The sequence below is a fragment of the Ochotona curzoniae genome, unplaced genomic scaffold, assembly GCF_017591425.1.
Source record: "Ochotona curzoniae isolate NIBS_2020 unplaced genomic scaffold, NIBS_Ocur_1.0 scaffold_4701, whole genome shotgun sequence".
Lineage (NCBI taxonomy): Eukaryota > Metazoa > Chordata > Mammalia > Lagomorpha > Ochotonidae > Ochotona > Ochotona curzoniae.
Window position 1 is genome coordinate 42509692 of NW_024467122.1, and position 27176 is coordinate 42536867.

At 38.8% G+C, this 27176-nt stretch overlaps 3 protein-coding genes across 3 annotated transcripts; 1 reads left to right on the forward strand and 2 right to left on the reverse strand.

Moving 5' to 3' along the window:
* Positions 1–4302: 4302 nt before the first annotated feature.
* Positions 4303–5241, forward strand: LOC121148870 (olfactory receptor 4F3/4F16/4F29-like). The gene has a single exon (XM_040969214.1). It carries the CDS (start codon positions 4303–4305, stop codon positions 5239–5241), a length of 939 nt encoding a protein of 312 aa, XP_040825148.1.
* A 5388-nt stretch (positions 5242–10629) lies between these two features.
* LOC121148372 (olfactory receptor 4F6-like) lies at positions 10630–11780 on the reverse strand. The gene is made up of 2 exons (XM_040968432.1): positions 10829–11780; positions 10630–10694 (listed from the first exon to the last, which is right to left on the reverse strand). The coding sequence occupies exons 1-2, from the start codon at positions 11769–11771 to the stop codon at positions 10630–10632; spliced, it is 1008 nt and encodes a 335-aa protein (XP_040824366.1). The 5' UTR covers positions 11772–11780.
* Positions 11781–17226: 5446 nt separating this feature from the next.
* On the reverse strand, positions 17227–18165 carry LOC121148861 (olfactory receptor 4F15-like). Its single transcript, XM_040969202.1, has one exon. It carries the CDS (start codon positions 18163–18165, stop codon positions 17227–17229), a length of 939 nt encoding a protein of 312 aa, XP_040825136.1.
* Positions 18166–27176: the final 9011 nt, after the last annotated feature.

Here is a 27176-nt window from a genome sequence, read left to right on the forward strand (position 1 = left end):
GAATATTTCTGATATTTACAATAGCTTTTTTGATTAATAAATCTAAAAATTTTGTCATGGTATTACATACTATTCCGTAGTTTCAGATGTGTGATTGGCACTACATTATGATTAATTATATCATGATTATACTACATATTTTCTGTTGTTGGGTGTTTAGGTTGCCTTCCACACTTTAACTTGCCTTGGAAACCCTTCCAAATAATCTCTGCTTGCATGCCACATTATTTCCTCTACAGACAGTACAATGGGAATGAATAAACCACAATAACTTTTCAGTTCTGTGCTCATATTATTTCTTGTCTGAAAGCACTTGTGCTTGCTGAGTGCATCCATGCCTGTGTGCTTTCCAAGGACTGACTCTGATTATGTATAAAAGTTGATTTCTACTTCAAAGATGAAAACTAGTAAAATACTGTTTTGTGTTTATTGATCTTTAGTATATCCAATCTTGTAAGAACTTCTTGAATTGTAAGTCTCAGAAATCCACTTTGAAGCTCAAGAGTATTTCTTTTAAAGCCATTAATTCTTTAATTCTTACGTGTGTGTTTTCAAGGTACTTCCCTGGTTGCAATTTCATTTTTCACTTCACCTATGACACTCTTTGTGCTAAATCTATAATTTTATACTCCAACTCTGTGATGATTTTAAAATATGACTTCCATATTTTTGTCTTATGAAGAGCATTTCTATGTCAGTATCTACTGAACATTCATAAACATGTATTAAAAGATACACAATGTACATTAAGCCTATTTTTGATGAATACAGTAAGAAATAAAGTGTTTATTTTATTACTTTTCCCAGCATCATTTAGTGAATATTCTGTGATTTACATTTTGATTTGTAAAATTATCCCCATTCTACACTGCATAATTATCTAAAATACAATCCTGATGAATTGAGAAAGATTTATTAATCTATTTAAAAACAGAGAGAGAAGAGAGAGATGGAGGCAGAGATGTTTCATCTGCTACTTTGCCTCCCAAGTGTTTGCAACAGCTAGGATCAAGCCAGGCTGAACCTAGGAACCAGGAACTCCTTCTGGGTCTCCTCCTTGGGTGGCAAGGACCCAAGCCACCTTCTGCACCATCTGCTACTGTCCCAGCACATTGGGAAACTGAGTCATAGGAGAAGCAACAGGGAATCCAACAGGAACTCGGATCTGGGATGCCAGCATTGCTGGTGGTGACGCACTGTGGCACATGCTAACCCTTTTCAGATCCAAATTCATCTGTGATACATCATTTGACATGTTCTCTCGGGTACCTCGTATGTTCCATGACCAGCAGGTCTGACCCAACAGTGCTTATGACCATCCCTGAAAACTGCTTTCCCCTTAGCATTGTCTATGCAGCCATGAAACACAGCTGTCTTTGCCTCTTCTGTTTTTTCATTCTTACACCAATCGTGAAATATCTACAAAGTGTCTCTAGTATTGTGGGTACCTGGAACCTATTAGCAAATAAAATGTAAACCCATTTCCTGTGCTTGTGGCACTGATAGCAAAGCAGATATTGGTGGGCAGAGAGAGGGGAGGCTGGAAGCACAAGTTTTCAGGCTGTGCAAAGGTCTGCTTGCATGCCAGAAGACTGAGCAGCACCAATGGTTTTGGTGTCCTTTGACCCTGGAGGATGGTGGGGGAAGGGACATGATCCCGTGGCAAGTCAGGAGTCAGAGACGCAGTGATTATCCAGACTCTGCTTCCACTGTGAACCGATCTTGAGAATTATCGTCCAACGGTAAGCCTGGCACCTAACACCCGCACCCAGTCCCACCTCCAAGACACCAAAAGTGGATCAGGTAATCCAGTAGCAGCTCATTCACTGTGCACACAACAATTTGGTATTTGCATGTATGCATGAGTCTGACAGATTAAATCCTATTGAAACCACAATTAAAGCTAACAGAAATGAGGATTTTTAAATGATACTCATCAGTCACATGGGACATAGGCATGTGGACTCAAAATGTTTAAGCAAAGTGGGACTAAAATAAATATATATGCAAGGCAATGAAGCTGTATGATTTAATCATTTTGTTCTGTCTACAATGTCTAAACATCATATTTTCACATTGCAAATATGTTCAATTTTTATTTGGATATTATATGTTTAAAGAAAAGGGGAAATCCAGACAACCAGGAAATAACAAAGTAAAGAAATGAATAAAAATCATTCCAGGGTGTGACATAAAGTTTCCTTATCATAAGAAAACTACCAAAACAACAGGAAGAACAACAAAATAAAGCCAACCTGGCTCTTATTCTATTCATCAACAATTTTTAAAATTCAAATACCTTGGGAAAATCAACATGATCGAAGGAACTAATTCCTTAGCCCAATGGAGTTCAACCTGGCAACTCCAGATCTTGGCAGGAAGCTTGGTCAGTATTCTCTGGAGCAGTAATTAGCTTCTGTTCTTATGACGTTGTTGACTATTTGTGTGTGCTTGTATCAATCCAGGATAGGCTCTGGTTGCTATTTGCAGGCCATATGTAGCTCTTAACACAATCTGTCTTCTTAATTCCTTTGGCAAAACAGGTAGGTGAGGGGATAAAAACAGTAAGATTACCATAGGGTGGGAGTTTCTGTGGGAAGCAGGGCTGGCCTCAGTGACGTGAAGATCCTCCCTGCTCAGATCAGCTGCGACTGTCTGCTACAGCTCTGTTCACTGTCACGTCTTCCACTGGGATTGTTCTGCTGCACTTCCTTCCTCCTGCTTCACTCAGCCATCACTGAACCTCTGACACTGTGCAATACTCCTCTTATGTTGCCTGTGCATATTTAAATGTCATTATAGCATTGTGTTTCCAAGCATTCAACAGAATAGATGCAGTAAATGCATCTTTTAAGTAAAATAACTGAATGGAAAAGGCATAATGGGAAAAGGATAAGTAGAGCTATGACTAATTGTCCTTGAATTTCCTTCTGCATCCATTATTGACTGTTGGGCATGCATAAACTGTCTTTGTGACTTCCAGTTCTACATGCTTAGCAATAGCTATCTGAAGAAAATTCAGTGGGTCTTGAAAATGGTTTTTTAGGAAATAAGATTTACTTTCTAAAAGGTAAGTGTTTGTAGATTTGTCTCATCTTAGTCAAGTTTGCTTCTTTGTCCTCCTCTCCCTTTTAATTTTAATTGTACACATTATGAGTCACCTAAAGGTTGAGTTGTGATGTTTCTGCTGACCAAAATCCATTTAACCTTTTTAATTAAATCACATTTCCATGTAGTTAGCACTGTTACAAGCAACATAATAAAATTTACTGAATATCTAAATGTGAATTGTCTACACACCAAATACGTGCTTATCATTTTAATTATTTTCATCTCTGGAACTTGTTCTGAGAAGTTTGTTTTCTTAGTGTGCAGTTTTGTGAATAAATATATTGATCAAGAGTGTAAGTAAATCACACAATATCAATTTGTCAGCTTAATTGACTAGTAAGTATCCTGGTTGTCTGAATCCAAACTCCCATATTCTGTCTGTTAAGTTCCTTCACTAAGTAAGACAAAGTAGAGTGTAGTGTGATAGTGATTTGGACTAAATAGTTTCCGCTACACAGCAGTGTCACTCCTGAGTTAAGCTTTTGTAATTATGTTGTAAGGATGATCAGGCAGGCATTGTCACAGTACTGCAGGGTCTCCTACTCACCCCCTACTCGGTACTTCATGGAGTGATGCTTTACCAGAATACAAATAAGACACTTGGGTTTAGCTGTAATGCCAGATTGCCAGAAAGGTTTCTGAACATGTGTAATCTCTGTGCCCAAAGTAATGCAAACCAGCTTCACAATTCTGGGGAGCTCTTTTTATTGCTTAAAGAACGGAGACTAAACAAGCCATAGCCACTGATATGAAGATGACTTTATCTCTTTGTAGTCAGGCTTGTAACTTCTTTAAAAAATTACAAGATTCATACAATACAAGGTAGTCATATGGGGAAACATTTATTGATCTTTAGGGACAAATGCTTTGCAGCCATAAGGAGTGAGAAGAAAGTTCTTGTTTACTCAAAAAGGATTGTTCTCTTGGATAGGTTGTGACAGTTGAGAAATGGCATACAGATAACGATTCTAACAGAAGGGTGATGATGCCTCATCATCATTTTAATTTTTAATTCCTAGATGATAAATGATGATGAGCATTTTTCACATATTCATTCACTGTTAAGTTCACCATAATGGTAATATTAACGTAAGCTTTCATAGTTTCAACTGTATCTATTCTAGGTTTTATATGCCTCCCATGATTCAATTTCATGTATTGTTTTTCTCATGTAGCACTGTCAAAAATCCAATGGACGGCACCAATCGTTCTGCTGTGTCGGAGTTTGTGTTCCTGGGGCTCACTGACTCCTGGGACATCCAACTCCTCATCTTTGTGTTTTCCTCCATACTTTATGTGGCAAGCATGACGGGAAACTCTCTCATTGTGTTCACGGTGGTCACTGACCCTCATTTACACTCTCCCATGTACTTCCTGTTGGCCAATCTCTCCTTCATTGACTTGGGTGCTTCGTCTGTCACTTCCCCTAAAATGCTTTCTGACCTATTCAGAAAGCACAAAGTCATCTCCTTTGGAGGCTGTATTGCCCAGATCTTCTTTATCCACATCATTGGTGCTGTGGAGATGGTGTTGCTGATAGCCATGGCCTTTGACAGATACATGGCAATTTGTAAGCCTCTGCATTACCTGACCATTATGAGCCCACAAGTGTGCATCTTACTTTCTGTGGCTTCTTGGTTGATTGGCCTTCTGCACTCTGTAGTTCAGTTGGCTTTTGTGATAAACTTACCCTTCTGTGGCCCTAACGTGTTAGACAGCTTTTATTGTGACCTTCCTCGGTTCATCAAACTTGCCTGCACAGACACCGATAGACTGGAGTTCATGGTCACAGCAAACAGCGGATTCATCGCTGTGGGATCTTTCTTCATACTGACCATTTCCTATGTTGTTGTCATTGTCACTGTTCAGAAACACTCTTCAACTGGTTCATCCAAGGCTCTGTCCACACTTTCAGCTCACATCACTGTGGTGATCCTGTTCTTTGGTCCATTGATATTCATCTACACCTGGCCAAGCCCCTCCACACACCTGGATAAGTTTCTGGCCATCTTTGATGGAGTTCTCACTCCCTTCTTGAACCCCATAATTTATACATTCAGGAATCAAGAAATGAAGGCAGCAATGAAGAGAGTATGTAGACAGCTGGTGACTTACAGGAAGATCTCCTAAATGGTTGCCTGTACTTTGAAGATTTCTCAAAGAATACAGAATTTCATTGTTGATGTTCCAGCTCAGACATTCGTTACTCTTTTAACACTCTGTTTACTTATACACACTAGTATTGGTTATATTTTGTCTCCAATAGGAAGGAGCAACATTCTCTTCTTCAATGAAAGAAGCAATCACATATGTGTAAAAATCAAAGATTATACTAATTTTGAATCTCAATTCCTAAGGAATAGTGTTTACATAAAGCACTTCTTAGAAATATAAAAAAATGGTCTTACTTTAAAGGTAAACTTCATTTTTATTAGGAGGTTGTTTAAATTGATGTAAGATTTTTTTTTGAAAAAGACTCATTTATTCATTTGAAAATCATATAGTAAAGACACACATAGATGTACACATAGAGAGAACCATGTAGCTAACCAGCAGTTTAACCTGTTACTCTAAAACACAGCCTTTTTTTCTGCTTTATGTACCTTGGCTATACTGTATTCCACTCTTAGGTCTATTCTAGAGCTGAGAAACTTGAGTAGAATCTTGAGCACACACACAGTAGTCTAATGAGTATACATCTGTGAGTAGAAGCTGCATGAACTCTGTCACCAAGCTTGCTCTTCCCAATTAGCATTAGTTGCTCTCAGACTCATTCAATTTTCCCTCCCATTCCACTTTTCTTCACCACGTTATGGTCTATATAGTAGTAAGTTCTTCTCTTCCTTTCCCTTTCCTCTTTCAGTTTCATTTTTCTCCTTTTTCAACCAAGCACTTTCTGACACCAGTCTGACTTCCTTTTACTACATGCTCTATTACCTTGTGAATTCAGTTTACTACCTTCTTAAACTGCTCTATTGCTATTTTGGTATGCTCACTGCACAAGTTTTGACTTGATGAACTTGTGTATTTTTTAATAATGGGACTAAGCTGTGAGTCCCACAATTCTTGATAGTGTCTTCCAAAAAGAAACATAATGTAAATTAACATACATACTGTGACTCACTGCACAGAGCAATCAAACCAACAAAAGTTTCATGTAAAAGTAGATATTTTTAGAAAAAAAAATCTCTAATTTTAATTTTCTTTTTCATTTCTTCAGAGACACATTGGTCACTCAGTAGCATGTTATTTAACTTCATGTTGTGGTTATTCTTCTTGTGCTTGATTTTGTTTTATTTCCTTTTTTAGGTTGATATAAAGTAGTTGTTAAATGCAGAACTTCAAATCCAGATGTGAAGATATAATGCAGTATGCATCTATATTTCCAAATCAAACATTAACTCCCAATGAAACTGTGAAATACGTTTTGACAATAAGATGCCTGATTCCCTGCCACTGCGTACACCTAACTGTCAGGACACAAGTAAACGCAGAATAATTGACTTATGGTTGTTTATGAAGGACTAAACTATTGTAATAATCTATGGGAAATCAATGGCTGGGGAGAGGACTTGTGAATTGGGAAGAGGAAATGCAGGGTCTATGGAACTGTATCATAAAATAATAATAAAAGCTATGCAAAAGAAAAGAATTATAAATTTTACCTATATTGTTAACTGTTAAGTGTTTGGAGAAGATATATGTGAATGAATTTAGTAGTTTATACTGCAAAGGATTATGGAGACTAAATCAGAAATAATTGGCATTCCAGAGTTTCATCTGGAATTCGGACAATGATGTGTGTAATGCCTTGAGCACTGGAATTGTGCTGGTAGCTTCTAACACTGGCTAATGAGCCTCATACTCAATGAAAATATCCCAAAATGAACAACCAGTGGAGATGGTTGAGAGAGGCACCAATGTTTTAGCTGTGTTAGACATTCATCTGGCAAAATCACATACAGTTGAAGTGGAGCTTTTACCAGCTTAAAATACACTATTCTAACTAGACACATACTCATTATAATGACAAGGTAAAAAGGATGAAAAGATGTAGAGGAAGGTATTGAAGTGTGACTCTAGAGAAAATGCAGCAAGGCAGGAAGAACGGAACAATGGATCTACAAATTCATCACTAAATACCAAATTGTATTAGTAAACACTTGGTGGCCCACCACTCTAATCCTCCATCTGCAAGTGACAGCATCACATAAAAGCATTGGCTTGTGTTCTGGTATTCCCATTTCTCATACAGCTTCCTGCTGTGGTCTGGGCAGAAAGAGGATAATGGCCCAAGTTCTTGGACCTCCACACCCATGCGGGAGACCCAGAGGAAACTCCTGGCTCCTGCCTGCAGATTAGCTTAGATCGGCTGTTGCAGCCATTTAGAGTGTGAACCAGTGGATGAAAGACCTTTCTCTCTGTCTCTGTAAAACTGACTTTCACATAAAACAATTTTTTTTAATTTTTTAAATAGTAAAACCTTGTTTTTAAGTATTTGGTTTAAACATAAGTGGTGTAAGTTATTGGATAAGAAAAGACTAATATTAATTGAATTCAGTAAAACTGTAAGTATGGAATAAATATTAAAATACTAATACCATTTTGATGTTAGTTTAAGATACAATGCAAAGGCTAACAAAATTTCAATGACATTTTAGCACAAGCAGAAGAAACAATTCCATAGTTTTTATTGGAGCATGAAAGACACTGAGTAAGCTAGACAATCCTGCCATATAACCAAATTGGGGGAATCACATCATCTGATTCAAAATATCTCAAAACTGTGTATTTTGGTGAATCAAGATGGCAGACTAGGGTAAGGACACTTTTAATCAGACAAAGAATCATCAGCTAATGAGAAGCAGCAAGGGCACATTTCAAGAAACAAAAGAGGGCAGAACAACAGCAGAGGGGTACCTGGAGACTGACAGACACAGTGAGTGATACTGCAGCAGCACTCAGCGAGTGTGATCTGAATTGCAATAACAGTTGGAACTCCACCAGCGGCAAGGTGGGGATGTTCACCGGGAGCTATGGAGGAGAAACCAAAGAACTGCCCTTCCTGCTGGTCTGTATGATTTAACCAGGAGCAGAAACAGAGCAGCAAGTTCCCAGATGGGCAGTGCGGAAACAGGGTGGATTTCACAGTCCAGCTTGCCCCCAAAGAGCTGAGTGTTCAATACAGAGGACAAAAGGCTGAAAAAGGTGAAATTGGTGAACAAAAAGTGATTGATGCTTGCAAAGTTACTTCCCTTATAGGCAAAATAGAACTTCCTGGTGACACTAAGAGGGACCACAATGTCCTGTTTTGTACTCTGATGTTAGCCCCAGGCATCCTAAATAACACGTTAATTGTAAGGTCACCCTTCTGTCTCATGTAGACTTTTTGAAGTAACAATGTTTGTTAAAGAATTGTTAACTAAGGGCGAGCATGGTGGTTCAGCATACTAATCCTCTGCAGCGAGTGTTGGCATCCCAAATCAGCACCAGTTCACATGCCAGCTGCTTCACTTCTAATCCAACTCTCCTGTTTATGGCCTGGAAATAGAGGACAGCCCAAAGCCTTGGGTCCCTGCACCCAAGTGAGGAACCCAGAAGCAGCTCCTGGCTCCTGGCTTCATATCAGCTCAGCTCCAACAGTAGCAGCTATTTGGGGAGTGTACCAGCAGGCGAAAGTCTCTCCTCTCTCTGTAAAATCTGCCTTTCAAATAAAAATAAACAAATCTTTTAAAAAAAGAATTGTTAACTAAAAAGTATGAAGCATTTTATAGGAGGACATTGTTTATTTGATTGTTTCTAAGAAAGAGGAACTTCTTTTTTCTTTAAGATTTATTATTTTTATTGGACAGTCAGATATACAGAGAGGAGGAGAGAAAGAGAGGAAGATTTTCCATCTGTTGATTCACTTTCCAAGCAGCCACAACAGCCAGTGCTGGGCTGATCCAAAACCAGAAGACTGGAGTCTCTTCCAGGACTCCTACATGGGTGCAAGGTCCCAAGGTTTTGGGCCATCCTCGACTGCTTTCCCAGGCCACAAGCAGGGAGCTGGATAGGAACCAGGGCTGTTGGGATTAGAGCCGGCACCCATATGGGATCCAGGTACGTGCGAGGTAAGGACTTTAGCCTCTAGGCTATCGTGCCAGACCCTGTTTGTTTTGAAGAACGAGAACAATAAACACATTTATTACACAATGGAGGATTTGCCTGCCTTTCTAAACTCTGATTTTCCTCATCTAGAACTCCAGCTCCAAGCCCTCCAGCAAATAGCTACCTGCCCAGCCACACCAGCTGGGCCTCAAGCCAAGCACCTAACAAGCTTGACCTGCTGCTCTTCCAGAAGATGACTGGCTTGGATTTGGGTTTTTTGTTTGTTTTCACTTATCATATTTCTTCTGAACTTTTTTTTTTTTTTTTGCTATTTTTTGTTGAAAATCTCCTCCTCCTCAAGAGTCTGCCTGGCCCCTTCTGGCAGCCCAGGGGCAGTACGATTCCTACCACTGTCAGCCTGAGCTGACTGATGTGCTGTCAATTAGCCCAGTGCAGCTCTTCACCTGGTCGTTCTTGAGGGCATTGCAGAGAGCATCAAGGATTCTTCATTTGCGAGCACAACACTTGGGGTCCCAGGCCAAGCTCGGCATGCCCAGCCTCAGGGTGAGGTCCTTCTGGTTGGTTGCCTCCTCTGTCATGCGCTGTACCTGTTTGGCGGGGCCCATCTTAGTGCTGGCAGCTGGGTAGCCCAGGTTGTACTTCCGCATCTTATGGTAAGGCTTTCTTTTGCCCCCAGTCTTGAGGTACTTGTCCAGTTGCCCTGAGAGCTGCCCATCACCCGGAGCTGGCTGGCAAAGTGAGTCCATGGTTTCCTATTCACCTCTTACACGGGCTCCAGTAAAGCCAGCCAAACCAGAACAGATTCCCATGTGTTAAGTGCCATGTTATCCAACCAAACCTTGTAATGGGGCAGTTTTCTAATATTAATACCAGTCCTAAAACACCAATAATAATACTAATGCCCTTTCCAAACTACCCAAACTAAATCATCAGATTACCTGGGTTGGACTCTCATCTCCAGTTCCTGATTCCAGCTTCATGCTGCTCCAGACATTAGGAGACAACAGCAATGGCTCAAGATTTCTAGTTCCTGAATCTGCTTGAGACCTGGATTCGTCCTTGGTTCCCAACTTTCGTTCCCCATCCATGGCAAACATTAGGAAAATTAACCACAAAATGAGAAATCTATTTCTCTTCATTAAATAAACCTCTGTGGCTTCTGTCTCCTTTCAAGACTTGGGGAAAGCTGAATTAGAAAGTACATAGCTAAAAGCAAAGAGCTAAAGAAAAGATATAAGACAAACCAACTGAATAGTAATACAAAGTGAGGGAATAGTTATCTTTTAAAAGAAGATAGTCCACTTAAAATGAAAAGAAATAGAAAATGAATGACATACACTGACTTTCAAAGTGGGTTGTTTACCATTTATACTTATTATATTTGAATCTAACACAGAAGTAAGGTCATTAGTGAAATAAGAGCCGCCGTATCCTGTACAAACAGTCAAGAAATGCATCAATCACAACTAAGTCTGGAAAGACAAAAAAGAGGACATATCACATATCACATATTAGTATATAGTTACATTCTTGATAATTTAACGGGTTCATTAGCACAAAATCCATCCAAAATTCTAACAGATTTTCCATGTTTATATACACTTACTATTTTTAGACATTTGACTATAATTCACAAACTGAATGCATAATCTTCTCATCGCCATCTTCATTTCTTCATTCCTAAATGTATAGATGACTGGATTCAGAAAAGGAGTGATAACTGCATCAAAGATGGCAAGGAATTTATCCAGATGTGTTTTGGGAAATGGCCACATGTAGAAGAAGATTAACGGCCCAAAAAACAAAACCACCACAGTGATGTGGGCTGACAAAGTGGAGAGAGCCTTGGATAAACCGCCCAAAGATTTTTTCTGAACAGTCACCAAGATAAATATATAAGAAATGATCAGCATTAAGAAGGAAGCCACAGAAATAAATCCACTGTTGGCTGTAACCATGAATCCCAACTTGTAAGTCTCTATACAGGCAAGTTTGATAAATCGAGGAAGGTCACAAAAAAAGCTGTCCAGTTCATTAGGGCCACAGAAAGGCAAATCTACCACAAAAGCCAACTGAGTCACTGAGTGAATCAGGCCAATGAGCCAGGCGGCAACTAAAAACAAAGTGCACCTGCGGGGGCTCATTATGGTCACATAGTGCAGAGGCTTACAGATGGCAGCATAGCGGTCAAAAGCCATGGCTATGAGCAGCACCATCTCAGTGCCCCCAACAGCATGAATAAAAAAGATCTGAACTATACAGCCCCAAAAAGAAATGGCTTTGTGCCTACTGAAAATGTCATAAATCATTTTGGGAGCTGTGGAGGAGCTAAATATTACATCAATGATGGAAAGGTTGGACAACAGGAAGTACATGGGAGACTGCAGGTGAGTGTCAAAAGTCACAGTTAGCACAATGAGAAGATTTCCCACCAGACTTGCCACATAGAACACAGAGGAAAAGAGAAAGAGGAGAAGCTGGATCTCCCAGGAGTCAGAGAGTCCCAGAAACACAAACTCAGACACCATGGAGTGGTTGGCAGCACCCATGGCCTCTGTCAGCACTGAGCGCTCTCAGCGACCTGAAAAGGAAGAATTAGGAAAAACTAAGACAGGACAGGTGGTATGGATATTGACAAAATCACAGGAAATTCAAAAGTTGTCAGGAAATTAGGCTAATCTTTAGAGACAATTTTTATTGTAAAGCAATTCATGTGTTTCTGTTATGTATTTGATGGCCAAAAGTCTAACAAATAGAAAATAATCTTTTCACGTTTTGGATGTGTAGCTCTGTTGAGTTTTTTTTAATATTATTTTACAATCATATCTCAATTATGACAGTAAGCTTAAAGTAGATTTTTATAAACTATGTGAAATCCTTAAATGATAGTGAGTTTCATAATTTAGACATTCCTTAACATACTCATTCTGTCAAGTTCTTCCAAGTATCTGTATAGGTATTTTAAGGCCTTATGAGATAAATTTATTTTAAAATGGCAAGAAATAGAGGAATAAAGGATGACAGAGATGGCACTCACCACAGGAAGTAGAGAAAAGTGGCATGATTATGGGTGCTGGGGAGAAGATTCTGAGTAAGGAGTCAGGTAAGAAAACATGAGACATCAAGTAAAAGAGGTGACAGAATGAAAACGAAGAGTCCTAAATCTCAAGTAAAATAAACAAAGCGGAAGATCAGAGCATTTAGAAATGGCCCCATCTGCATGTACAGGAGCTCTTTAACCACCTTCAGAACTAAGTAAATGCATAGCAAAATAGAAAAGTACCAGGGCTTTATCGTTGAATTTAAATTAGATTTACTGTATATTATAGAAGTCCTGGAAAGAGGTAAAGAGAGTTTGGATTATGGTGAGACACATAGGAGAGCTGGGAAAATTTTGACTAAAGATATGTTTTCTAAAATAGAAGTAATAGAATAAATGAATAAATTAAGTTTACAAATAATACTGAGATTTTGCTGAGAAACATTTCAATTTGCTCATCATAGAAATTTTTTTCACTAGTTTTCCACTAGTTTGTTCTTGAGAAAGGAAGGAAGATCTCAGGACACTATTCAGAATGTAGGAGAGATGGAAAGAATGGGCACTGTCTCTGCCTGCTCTCACAAAGGTAGGTCTTAGCACTATCAATGCAGAAAGACCCAAAGAGGGCTGTTAATTGTCATGACCAAAAGAAAGCTTTTCTAGGAATGCCCAGTACCTTTGTCTTAGAGTTGGAGAAACAAAGGTCCAGAGAGAAAGACTCCTGTAAGCTAAAGAAACCTTGTAGCAACCTCAGAAGATGAGTTTGGCCCTGGTTCATCAGTTCAGATGGTTTCCATTAAACCATGCTTCTTTTACTGCAGAGATCCCATGGCTGTATCCTGGGTGTGCCTGAGGAAATCATCATATACCAAAGCTATACAATAACGAAGAGAGAATTTTGTTCCTGAAGATATTATTATTGCTCTCTGCACATATCAAAGCATCACACTGTGTCCCATGAATTTGCACAATTGCATCAATTTTATTGCATCAATTTAAAATTCTGTAAATAAAGCCAAAAGAAATCAAAGCTAATTTTTTTTACTATTGTCCAAAACTCTTCCCACTTAGCTCTGATGGGACTCGATTCTTCCAACCCTACTTTATTCTTTGCCTGGCCATCAACACATACCTGTACAAATACCATTATAAGAACATCTCCAACATGGGACAAGAGATTATAGTTGAGTCTATGCATCCTGTTGTCTCCCACATTTTAGTTACTGGTTACTTTACTGCAATTTTCCTGTTTGAAAACTGTTGATTTTCTTCCTCCGGTTAAATTCTCCCTCTCATTGCTCTGGGTATTTCCACGTGAAGTTCCATTTACCATTCAAGATAGTTTTCATCCATCTAATTTTCTTGAACCAATGTTGAGATTGTCATGCAGTTAGACAACCATGAAACAGAACTCTGTTCCTTGAGATGTTATTGGCACTCGATCTTTTTTTTAAATCATATGTAATACCATAGAGGAAAAGGTAGATAATTAACAGCACTAAAAAGTCACTTTGCTCCTGGGGAGTCCTGGGATTACCGCCATGAATTCATTTGGCCAAGGGAATTGTTTCTTAGGACCACAGAAATTTGGTCACCACAATCAAAGCAGAAAGACAATAATGGACATTTGAGGGGAGGAAGAAGAAAGATTTGGGGTGAAACTCAGATCTTTTTTTTTCTTTTTACCTACTTATTTTTCTCATTTATGATGGAAGAAACCCCATAAAAATGAAAGATAGAAAAAGCAGCCCTACTGTGCTAGCTGCCATGTGATCCATGTCTCCTAAGAAAAAATAACTAAGTTGGAGGGAATTGGAGATGTACAGCTGTCCAGGCAACAGTTATCTAGTTCTTTATAACGTGTATGATAAAGATAAACCAATTCTTACAGGAGCGGCACAAGGGGATGCACTCAAAACACTAGCAGAGATGAGATAAGGCAAGTCACTAACAATTTAACCCTCTTGCAATTTAAATCTTTTTCCTTTAGCAGCTGCCACAGACTAATTCTCCACCATCAAGAACTGCAGTCCTTTATTGGTGCCAGTTCATGCCCATCTTCTCTACTTCCTGTCCAGCTCCCTATTTGTGGCCTACGAAGGCAACTGAGGATGCCCCAAGTGTTTGGGACCCTACATTCACATGAGAGACCCAGAAGAAGTCCTGCCTTCCAGCTTCAAATCAACTCAGCACCAGCCATTAAATGAACCAGCGGATGGAAAATTTTTCTTTCTCTTCCTTTGTGTAAATCTGTCTTTCAAATAAAAACAAATAAATCTTTTTTTAATTTTTCCTTTAAGAGAAACAAAACAGAAAACTTGATTGCATTTTATTTCTCTAGCTCAAAAATACATCAATCGCCCCGGAGAGGTGGCCTAGTGGCTAAAGTTCTGCCTTGAATGAACTGGGATTCTACATGCTCACTGGATCTAATTCCGGCGGTCTAGCCTCCCATCCAGATCCCTGCCTGTGGCCTGGGAAAGCAGTCAAGGACAGTCCGAAGCCTTGGGACTTTGCACGCACGTGGGAAACCTAGAAAAGGCTCCAGGCTCCTGGCTTCAGATTGGCTCAGCTCCAACTATTGTAGCTGCTGGGGAAGATCTTCCTCTCTGTCTCTCTTCCTCTCTGTATATCTGACTTTCCAATAAAATAAATAAATCTTTGAAAAATATATCAATCAACTGATTTCTTTAATTTTTATTATTGAACTCTATTTAGTGGAGCATTAAGTCTTTGCTTACAAAGTTACCTTGCAAGGTTATCTGAAAAATTGATCCTAAATAAATGAAATGTTAGTGTATCGAGAGTCAATGAAAGGGTTATTGATAAATTCTATGCAGAGTATTTTTTGTCAGTTCACTATTGCTGTATAACAAAGCAGCTTAACTCAATAACATTTTACATACTCATAAATCTACAGTGTGAACTAAGTTCAGTTGGATAGTCCCAAATGGAGACCATTATGTTCAGTGAAATAAGACAGTCCTGGAAGGACAAATACCATATGTGCTTTCTGACATAGGGCAAACTTCATGCAAAACACAAAGCAAATAGGTATTTAGGTCTACACATATGTAAATATTTTCTCATAGACTATATAATGCAGTCTAGCACACAGGGAAGATATTATTTAACATAACTACCACAACTTGGTGACACTAAGAAAAATAATGGGAGAGTGACATTTAAAGCGTTCCACAAAGTAGCAATATCAAAAGAAGGATGTTGCTTAAATGTGGATGTTTTAGTAAGTGACATAAATAAAAGCCAAGATACGGAAGGAATGATAATGATAAATTTATGCAGTTATCAAACAATCTGGACTTGGTTCTAGAAAGTTCTTTTTAGGTTCCAGACAAAGAAAGAACTTGGAAACAACAAATAATCACATGAAACTGATGTCCACTTAGAAAGTAATCACCTGTGATGTTTCTTCTATCACTGAATTTATAAATAGAAAGGCAATGGAAACCCAGCCTCCCCACCAAAGCTTATCAGTGACCCACACAGGGTTCATACCTCTCAACTATGTGGAAAACATTTAAAATAAAATTTTAAATATATAATAATTAAAAATTTAAAGTTCATGGAAAGATGAAATTAAAAAGATGATGCAAAGGGCCAGTGTGGTAGCATGTAGGCTAATTCTCCACCTGTGGCACTGGCATCGCACTTGGGTGCCAGTTTGTGTCCTGGCTGTTGCTCAACTTCCCATCCAGCTCTCTGATGCTTATGGCCTGGGAAAACAGCAGAGGATGGCTCAAATCCTTGGGCCACTGCACCCATGTGAGAAACCCAGATGAAGCTCCTGACTCCCAGCTTCGAATCAGTCTTGCTTTGACTCTCATGACCATTTGGGAAGTGAGAAGAGCAAATGGAAGACTTTTGCCTGTCTCTCTGTAACTTTGACTTCCAACTAAAATAAAACTTCTTTAAAAACTAATAATGTGAGTTTAAAAAAAAGAAATCTACCAGTTTAATCAGTTAGTGGAAGACTCAAGGATCCAAGCCAGTAAGTCAGTATAAATATTTTAATTGTTTTTGAGTCAAAAATAAGGAAACCTGTTTCTTAATTACATGACATTTTAATATATTCATTTAATATTCAAAGAGTGTAAGAAGCAAGCACACACTAAAGGCAGAGCAAAAATTCAAACCAGTTTATATGATGGTATTTTAGTAAAAGGTTTGCGGACAGGACCTTAACCAATCCAAAATAAGGAAAATGAGACTGGCAGTGAGTCTAGCTAGCGTGGTCCACTCTCAAGCGTTTGAGTCGACGCCCAGCTCCAGCTTTTGAATTCAGCTTTCTGCTGATGCAAGTTCTAGGAGGCCGTGGTGATCACTCATTTAGTGGGTTCCTGCCATTCATGGGGAAAATCCAGAGTGAGTTCCAGCTTCTGACTTCAGCCATTGCAAGCACACAAAAATAAACCCAGGTGATTGAAGGGACCGCTAGCTCTCTCTCATTTTCTCTCTCTTTTTTTTTTCTCTCTCTCTCTCTCTCTCATGCACACATACATTTTCAAATTTTATACAACCAAACAGGGAAAATATAACACTGAAAAGAAATGACACTGCTGATTTGCAGGACTAAATTGTTTAATATTTTCTCCATTTGGCAACTTTACAGGCAGGAGACTATCAAAAGTGGTAAACTGGGTTAATATTAGAAATATTCTTATTTCTAGCACTTGTTAGTTTTTTTTTAGGTTAAAATACTGCACAGTTATCATGAACATTCAAGAATTTATGTTAAACATCTCCCATCACGGATTCTGAAATATAGAGGGCTCCAATGTTCATTCTTTTTATCCTTGTTGATTGGGATACTTGAGATGCACAATAGCGTGGTAGATGCCTAAATATAACCTAAAACACAAAACTAACAGAGATGTACAATTTTGGTGACTTTCAAATTTTCACTGAATGTCAATTCACGCTTTCATTTATCTTTAGATTATTTAGGACAACTTTCTATAATGCACAAGCTGATGGCAAAGTTTCTTCATTGCTGATTTCATCTCCATGTTTCTGAAAGTATAGATAACTGGATTCAGAAAAGGAGTGAGAACTGCATCAAAGATAGCAAGAAATTTGTCCAGGTGTGATGAGGGAAAGGGCCAGGTGTAGAAAAAGATCAATGGCCCAAAGAATAAAACCACCACAGTGACATGAGCTGACAAAGTAGAGAGAGCCTTGGACAAACCACCTGAGGAGTGTTTCCGAACAGTAACCAGAATAAAGACATAAGAAATAATTAATATGCAGAAGGACCCCACAGAGATGAGTCCACTGTTGGCTGTGACCATGAACTCTAATCTATTGGTCTCTGTACAAGCAAGTTTGATGAGCTGAGGGAGATCACAGTAAAAACTGTCCAATATATTTGGGCCACAAAAGGGTAAATCTACAATAAAAGCCAGCTGGGCCACTGAGTGGATGAGGCCAAGGGTCCAGGCAGCAATCAAAATGAAAATGCACATTCTTGGACTCATGATAGTCAAGTAGTGCAGAGGCTTACATATGGCTACATACCTGTCAAAGGCCATGGCTATCAGCAGCACCATTTCTGTGCCCCCAATAGCATGAATGAAGAAGATCTGAGTTATACAACCCCCAAAAGAAATCACTTTGTGCTCTCTGAAAAGATCATAGATCATTTTGGGGGCTGCAATAGAGCAAATCCCCAGATCAAGAAAGGAGAGGTTGGCCAGCAGGAAGTACATGGGAGAGTGCAAGTTAGAGTCAGAGGCCACAGAGAACACAATGAGGAGGTTGCCCATCAGACTCGCCATGTAGAACACACAGGAAAAGAGGAAAAGAAGAACTTGAATCTCCCACGAATTGGAGAGTCCCAAGAACACAAATTCAGATACTGTTGAGTTGTTGGCTCTGTCCATTGGCTGTGTGAGCGTTAACTGACTCTAACATGACCTGAAAAAGACAATAAAGAGAAAACCCAAGCCTTGAGTGAATCACTACCTGCATGAGTTTCAAACTGTGAAGAAAAAAAAAAGGGTGTGTGTGTGTGTGTGTGTGTGTGTGTATATATAACCTTATATCATAAAACCAAGCCTCCTCTACTTAACCTCTAAATTGTCCTTGCAGGAAACAGGTCATAATTTATAACTACAAAACATTGCTTCTAATTCCCCAGACTAGCTAAAGTCTACCAGGTATTGATAAATAAAGATCAGATAAAAAGAAATGCTGCACCAGATCAAGGGCCATGAGAGAGCTAGGAATTCCCTGAAATAATATCAAGATTGTTTTCTCTCTCTCAGTTTGTTACTCCTGCCTAAGGTGTTCCCTAAACATCCCTATCACTCCCTCATTATTATACATTCAGGTTTAGTTTTCTGTTACTATACTTTGATCAAACCATATCAACGGCTTTTTTCTGATAAGAAGAGAATATGGAAATCCTGTCCACTTTTGCAGCCCATCAGGCAAAGAAATGTCCACAGCTGAGCATATGGCAGAGTTAGGAGAGATTTGTGTTGCAGAAATTTAACATGGATAAAGTTAATGCAAATTAACAAATAAAATTCCATGTGATTGATACCAATATTATTATTATTATATTATAATAATTATTATATTATAATATATTATAATATTATTATATTATTATAATTATTATATTGTATATAATATAATATTATTATATTATATTATTATATTAACTCTTCATGGCTTGTAGATTATAACTTTCTTCCTGAAATCAGAAGGAGGGAATTCAAATCTACCCTGAGTCCATGAAAGCTTAAGTCTTCTCTCCCACCCACTCCATTCTTGACTCTTTTCTTGAATTCAGTTTAATCATTTTTTAAATAGACTGAAGAAGATGATGTTAAGTGATCCTTCCAAGTCCAGCACTTCTATTATTCTATAAGACAAGGCTATTCCAGTATGTAATGAAGTTCACAATCATGATAATACCCTCTGCACAGGATTACAACCATCTTCACAACCTTGTCCCTTGTTTGGATGGTTGTCAATATCATTACTCTTCATTTTAATTTCCCTCTTCCATATTCATTTTACAACTCAGTGTATTACTATAAGTTTGTTGAATTATTTATTTTGGCCTTTACCAGATGCCTACATAGCAGACTCTGGACTTATCAAGGTATCAAAGCATTCACAACCCTTATGCATTTTAGATTGTAGTCCATACAAAAAAAATGTAAATAATGAAAGATGCACCACATAAAAATGTTGAATAAACAGTAGAGCATTAGATTTCTGAAGCAAAAGAAATATCCATAAACACGATGCCATGCAGTAGTGGTGAGAGCTACCATCAGAGCTGATGCAGCAATTTAATAGTTGCATCTAATTTGATTCAATTTACAGCTTCATGTCAGAGCTTAAAGAACTTCTGAAATACTCAGGAAATATCTACAAGTTTGGAGTAGTAGTTGATAAGCTATCAATGAAAATATTGACAGCCAAAATGAAACAGAGTGGCTATCTGTGCAAGAAACCACAATTACTTCTTTACACACACTATCTTAACTGATACCTATGAAGTTTCTATTTTTGACTTGTTTTTACATTTAGTCAAAATGGAATTCAACAGAGCAGGGGGGAAACAAATAGGAAAAGTAAATGACAGAACTGACACCGGTGGTCTGGTCTGCCTCTTACCCAGTCTGTAGAAAATACTCTGCTCTTTTCTCCCGACTTTCCAATTGTGTTACACACTTCAGTTTCTTTCTGGGTGCCTCAGCACCCTCGGGACATCTAAGAGAGAGAGGAGAAAGCAGCTTTGTCTTCAAGTATTCACATGTACCTGGGCTTCTTAACATACTCTAAATACATCTGTAATTCATCTGGCTTCCTAAGTAAACATGGTAGGAAAAGACAAATCCATGAAATACCTGCAGCTCAAAGCACCCCAGTTGAGTTCCCAGACATTCATTGTCTTGATCCACATGAAATCCTCAGTTCTCACTATTCTAATGAGCAGAAAAGACAAAGGTGCTCTGTCTTCACATCAAGAATGAAGAAAAGGCCAGTCCTGAAGCAAGACAGACTCTATCCCCACCCACAGGACCACCTCTTAACTACTGTAATTCCCTGTGTTGGATCTTAATCTTGCATAGTAATGAGGGGTTTTTTTTTTTTTAAGAAAGGAAATCTCAATTCTCCATTTTAAGTCCTATTCCTTTTCATTTGTATTGGTTATTTCTCATTATGCTCAGCCGAAGCTGCTTCAAAGCAACGTTCAATTGATTCCTTTTGGCAGCCATACTGTCAACACATCCATCTGCTCAACACTGGCGCTTGGAGACTTCAACTTTGTACACCAATATCCCTAAGCTGTTTCTGTATTTGCAATCAACTCACTCCAATGCCAAAGCTGTGAGTAGACTTAATTATATCCACCCTTCCTCCAAGTGTGATTACTATTACTTCAAGCACAAACAAGCATAAAAATGCTGTTATGGCGAGAGTCGGACCTAACTGGCACACAGGGGAGTGCTGACCAAATGATTCCTCAGAGAAATAGAATATCAATATGATTTAATTCATCAGGGGAAATTGCCACCCAGGATCTTAGACAACCAACAAAAGAAGCTAAAACTGCATCACAAAAGATAAGAGAACAAAAAGGTATGAATGTAAAATATGTAGATCATAGTAATAACATAGAACTGAAGCCAGAACAGAATCCATGCCTTCTTTCCAACCACCCACAGAGATTATTTATGTGACTAAACATTGTACCACAGTGAATTACACAAAACTGGGAGTCATATAGATGCACTCTAACAAAAATCTAAGAAAACTTCAATAATAAAGCCCCCAAAAATTAGAAACCTAAAGAAATTACATGATCATAGGTATGCTACACAATGTATTATTCATATTATATAATTCCATATATTAAAATGCCAAAAATTACAAAGATTTTTGTGAAAATTGAAGAAACCTGGGCCACTGTTATGGTGTAGCAGGTAAAGCTTCAACTTGTGATGATGGCATCCCATAGAGCTGCCAGTTCAAGTCTCATCTGCTCCTTTTCTGTTCCAGCGCTCCACTAACATGCCTGGAAAAGCAGAAGACAGACCAGGTTCTCACCTACATGGGAGACCCAGAAGAAACTCTGGACTCCTGGCCTCAGCCCAGCTCCAGCCATTGTAGCCATCTGAGGAGTAAACCAGTAGATGAAAGATCTCTCTCCATATGTCTCCTCCTCTCTCTACAAATCTGCCCATCAAATAAAATCTCCAAAAAAATGTAATAATATGATTAAGTGTTCAATAACAGAAAGATATCCGCATTATATCAATATGGTTGAAAAGCAAGATATAAAGCCATATTAACATATAATTATATTTCATAACATAGGATTTATACATAGAAAAACGGCATTTATACAAAATTGTAAAATCTGCTTTTAATTTGGAAATTTTAGCAGTGATTATCCTTTATGAAGGAATTTTTGGTAACTTTCATGTTTTATCTCATTCTCATATATTATGATGATCATCTGCCTATATGTATAGAAATACATCAAAACATTATTGTATGCAGTATTTATGCTTAATATGTTTTCTATATTAATCATATATGTTGAGCACTTCAATAAATCTAGAGGAAACGTATCTGTTGAAACATAATGTTTGATCTTTGGTCTGACTTGCTCTCAAGACAATGGGATTCTAACCACACTGATCTAAACTCCATCCTCCTATTAACAGGAAAGCACAGGCAGACATTTGGCCAAGCAGTTAAGATGACACATTCCATGTCAGAATGACTGCTTCTGATTCCAGCTTCTTGCAGACACACAGTGTGGAAGGCAGAAGGTGATGGTTCAAGTACTTGGTTCCCTGCCACCCATGTGGGAGACCTGGATTGATTCCCAGCCTCCTAACTTTAGCCTTGTAGGACCCTGACTATTGGAGACATTTGCAAATAAACTGTTAAATAAAAGGTATCTCCTATCTCTCCCTTTCTCTCCCTGCTACCTCATTTATCTATTACCCTCATTTATCTATTGGCTTTCAAGTATGAACAAAAATAAATAAGTGAATTTTATTACATTTTATTAATATAAATAGAACAAATATAAAGAAGTTCATGAATACAATTTTAAGAATAACTATACTTCCTTTCCTTCCTTACCCCTCTTCCTCCCCTCCTCCGCCTCTAACTTTGGACATAACATGTATGTAAGTTACTTTATAGTCAAAGGCTTAACTGTCGCTAAATTAAAAAGTTCAACAACCAAAAAACGAAAGACTACTGTTCATCAGGAATATACACAATGGTTACAAACATTCACCAAATCCAAAGATAAGACAACTTCATTCATTAGCAGTAAAATTAAAATTACATTAAATACCACAAATAAAAGAAAACATGATCTTTATCTTTAGGGGTCAGGCTTATTTCACTAATAATTATCTCAAACTGCATACTTTCGTGGCTGAAGTCCAGATTTCAATCTTTTGTATGGTTGAGTTATATTCCATTGTGTACATATGCCACATTTTCTTTATCCAGGAATCAGCTGATGGACAGCAAGATTGTTCCAATGTCCTGACCATTGAATTGCTGTTAACATGGTAACGCCGGTAATTCTCTCACATGCTAATTCCATTTACTTTGAGTATATTCCTGGGAATGGGATAGCTGGTCATACAGAAGATTTGTTTTCAGTTTTCAAGGAATCTGCATAGCATCTTTCACTTGGTTATAGTAGCAGCTAATCTTCCCACCCCGGTGTGTTAGCACAGCTTTTCTCTACATTTCCCTGGCATTTACTATTCTTCCAGATTGAGAAGTGATAGCCATTCTAAGGTAAATGAACTATTAAAAGGGAGATGTCTGTCTCTTCTCCCTATCCCTCTCTCCCACTCCATTTATCCATCTCTGCCTCTAAACTACATAAATGACAATTAAAATTTTTAGAAGAAACAAACAGCTGAAATGCTCTCAAGTTTCTTGGGAGATAGAGCACTAAAGTCAAAGTCAAATAAAATTTCTATTTCCAAACAACCCATCGGAAAAGGCAAGTTTGTTCTCTCCTGTGTCTCTCAAGATGTGTAGATGCAAACTGAAGGTTGAAAATGTTATTAGATTATCAAATCCTTTTTCTCCCGGGATCTTGGCTTCCTTCAAAGTACAGGACACTATAAAAAGAACATAAGTGTATAGATTCTGGGATGATGCTATTAATGGCATGATGTCTACCCATGGCATCGCTGGCACTAAGTCAGCTCAAGCTCAGCCCAAAGGAGTGATTTTCACAAACCCTCCTCCAGATTTCTGCATTCCCAATGCCCTCAACATCAGCAAGCCCCCCTTCAGACCTCACAAGGGTGCCACATCCCAACAATCAGTCCAGTGAAGTTCATGTTCCTGTCTTCTCAAGTCCCATCCAGGAATCTAAAGTACTTTGGGTCATGTTATGCTGTGATAGGTACCAGAAATATTAGCTCTTGAAGAACCTCATTCATGACTGAAACATCCAATTTTGGTACTTATGAGTTTACATGTGTCACCAAAACATGATATATATAAGTGGTAATGTAAACATCAAGATCCCATCAGTCCTATGCAAGAAATATGGAGAAGGGAAAGCCCAATCCTGTATGGGAGGCAGTTTCTGAGGACAGTCATATCGTAAGATTCACTTTAAGGAAAGGCATTATGAGACAGACTCTGGAGGGAAGAGAAGAATCAATGCCCAGATACCAATTAGGAGGTGAAGAATAAGAGAGTAGAGTCTAAGAACAGGATGCTGAAGGGAAAAGGAAGAGGAATATACACAGAATATCGAAGACTAGATAGTCTTCCAAGCAAGATAAACTGCTACTTGTAGTGCCCTTACCACACTGCAGATTTGGGTCCCAACTGGCCTGCTACCAATACAATTTCCTGCTATGCATGCCAGGAAGCCTCACATGACGGCTCAAGTACCTGCCACCCATGTGTGAGATACACATAAAGTTCTAAGCTTTAGGAACCCACACAAATACAGCCAATTAATCTTTGACAAAAAGACCAATGATAGCTCAAGCAAGTGGGAAGGCCTCTTTAGTAAATGTTGTTGGGACAACTGGCTGATAGCCTGTAGAAACAAAAGGATAGACCCACATCTATCACCATACACTAAGATCCAATCTACATGGATAAAAGACCTAAACCTACATCCAGAAACCTTCAAACTCTTGCAAGAAAATGTAGGAAATACACTGCAAGACCTAGGAGTAGGTTCCGACTTTCTAAGAAGGACACCAAAAGCAATAGCAGTTGAGAACAGAATAAACAAATGGGACCTCATCAAACTAAGAAGCTTTTGTACAGCAAGGGAAACAATCAACAAAGTAAAAAAGCAACCCACAGAGTGGGAGAAGATCTTTGCACACGATATAGGCGATAGGGGGCTAATTTCCAGGATATACAAAGAACTTCAAAACAACCAAAAAACCAAAACAAACAAGCCACTCAAGAAATGGGCAAGGGAAATGGGCAAACATTTCACAAAGGAACAAGTCCAAATGGCAAACAAACATATGAAAAAATGTTCCAGCTCCCTAGCAATAAGGGAAATCCAAATTAAAACATCGATGAGGTACCACCTAACACCAGTAAGATTGGCCCACATAAACAAGAACACCAACGACGCTTGCTGGCGAGGATGCGGGGAAAAGGGAACCCTACTCCACTGCTGGTGGAGCTGCAAATTGGTACAGCCTTTATGGAAATCAGTCTGGAGAACACTCAAACAACTCGGAATCTGCATGCCATATGACCCAGCAATAGCACTCCTAGGAATATATCCAAAACACCTGATTTACGACAAACCAACATGCATCCCTATGTTCATTGCAGCACAATCAGTAATTGCAAAAACATGGAAGCAACCGAAATGCCCATCAATAGAAGATTGGATAAGAAAGCTTTGGTTCATCTACTCCATGGAATACTACTCAGCTATTAAAAAAAACAAAATGCAGTTCTTTGTGGCTAAATGGGCACAACTGGAAACTATAATGCTAAGGGAAATGAGCGAATCCCAAAAGAATAGATACCACATGTTTGCCTTGATTTAACCTGTAATTTATTGTTTGGTTGTTTGTTATTTTTTGAACGTGTCATTGATGCTGTCTCAACCCAGATGTTTCGAAGAATGGAACTTGCATTATTTTTAACATATTGTTTACCCAATACTATGTCAATTAATTCCATAATGTTGTATATTGATACTGAGGCCTTGTTGGGGCTTTTAACTGACCGGATCTTTACTCTGTTAGACCTATCTTCAGACCATAGAAGGTCTCCCCAGGAGGCCACTGAACTTATCTGGACAATAAGACGCTGAACTTTATGCTAGGCATGTGTTTGCAAGCAATGAATCTCAACTGAACTTGAACTATGGTTATGCAGCAAGGTGGAGGAATCCACCATGGGGGGAGGGATATGGGGAGGGGTGGGGGGAATCCCCAGCGCCTATAAAACTGTACTACATAATACAGTGTAAGCAACAATAAAAAAAATAAAAAAAAAAAGTTCTAAGCTTTAGAGATGGCCATGGTGGCATTTCAGGTTATACTGCCACGTGTAATGGGTACCAGCTCAAGTCCTGGCTCCTCCACTTCCAATCCACCTCCCTGCTGATGCACCTGAGAAAGCAACAGAACATGACCTATTTATTTATTTAACATGACCTATTTATGACCCACACTTGAACAACAACATATTCATATGAAACCTGCATCAACATGAAAGATCCAGACAGAGTTCCCGGCTCCAGGCTCCTGGCTCCTGGCTCCTGACTCCTGGCTCCTGACTCCTGGCTCCTGGCTCCTGGCTCCTGGCTCCTGGCTCCTGGCTCCTGGCTCCTGGCGTTGGCTTGGCCCAGCCCTGTCTGTTGCAGAATGAATCAGTGGATGCAGATTCTCTTCTCTCTCAGTCTTTCAAGTAGATGAAAAACAAACAATATTTTTAAAAACCGGGGTGGGGGAAGCATACTAAATGAGATTCTGGTAGTTGATAACAGAATCTAAATATCTTTCAAGGTTCTAACTTGGAAAAATTTTAACAGCATCAATGCTCTAAGGAAGAAATGCAGAAAAGGATATTTCTAAGGGAAAACAGCAAGTTTATAGGACCAATGTTCTGTCACAGTAGGATAACCTACCTCCTGTGACAGCAACATGCAGGTCTGCATCACTGCTCCTCTCTCCAGCTCCATGCTAACGCACCTGAGGAAGCAGCAGGTAATGACCGAGTACTGGGCCACCAGCACCCAGGTTGGAGGCCAGGATGGAATTCCCAATTCCTGGCTTCAGCCTGGCCGAAACCTATCACTGCAGCCATTTGGAGAGGAAACCAGTAGATGGAAAATCTCTCTCAGAGACTTTCTCTTAGAATGAAATAAAGAAAGGAGTCATTCTGTCTTTTGAATAAATAAAAATTGTAAAGCAACAATTTTAATAAAAATGTAAATGTGCAATTTCCCTTTCAACTTATGTCATCTGGAATTCAACGCAGAACTCAGGACTGTCTTTGGAAATTTGGGAAGATATTTCCAGGCCTGCAACATTCAGTGCAGGACTGTTAATACACGGCAGAGAGGACTACAAAAGAGGCATGCTGCAACTATCTCAAATATCACAGACCTTTCGCTGAGATTCAGAAGCAGATTGTTCACAGAAAGGAAAAAAGGCTCTACTGCAAGTACTCATCTCTGCACGTCACAGTATTCTTCCAGTTCTTTAATAACAACAATCACAAGAATTCCCAAGGATCATTTGGGACTCATGATAGCAACAGTTTTTTGAACAGACTGTGTGGCCCACACTTGAACAACAACATATTCATATGAAACCTGCTCTGTCTCAACTGGTAAGTGAAAATAAGATATGCTCTTCAAACAAAATTATAC

What these genes read in the sequence shown, in the direction of transcription:
- LOC121148870 (XM_040969214.1), top strand. Translation starts at nt 4,303, where the DNA reads ATGGACGGCACCAATCGTTCTGCTGTGTCGGAGTTTGTGTTCCTGGGG.
- LOC121148372 (XM_040968432.1), bottom strand. Translation starts at nt 11,771, where the DNA reads ATGGGTGCTGCCAACCACTCCATGGTGTCTGAGTTTGTGTTTCTGGGA. An exon ending in TAGTCAAATGTCTAAAAATA is followed by an intron (nt 10,695 to 10,828) that starts GTAAGTGTATAT and finishes TTGTCTTTCCAG; the next exon opens with ACTTAGTTGTGATTGATGCA.
- LOC121148861 (XM_040969202.1), bottom strand. Translation starts at nt 18,165, where the DNA reads ATGGACAGAGCCAACAACTCAACAGTATCTGAATTTGTGTTCTTGGGA.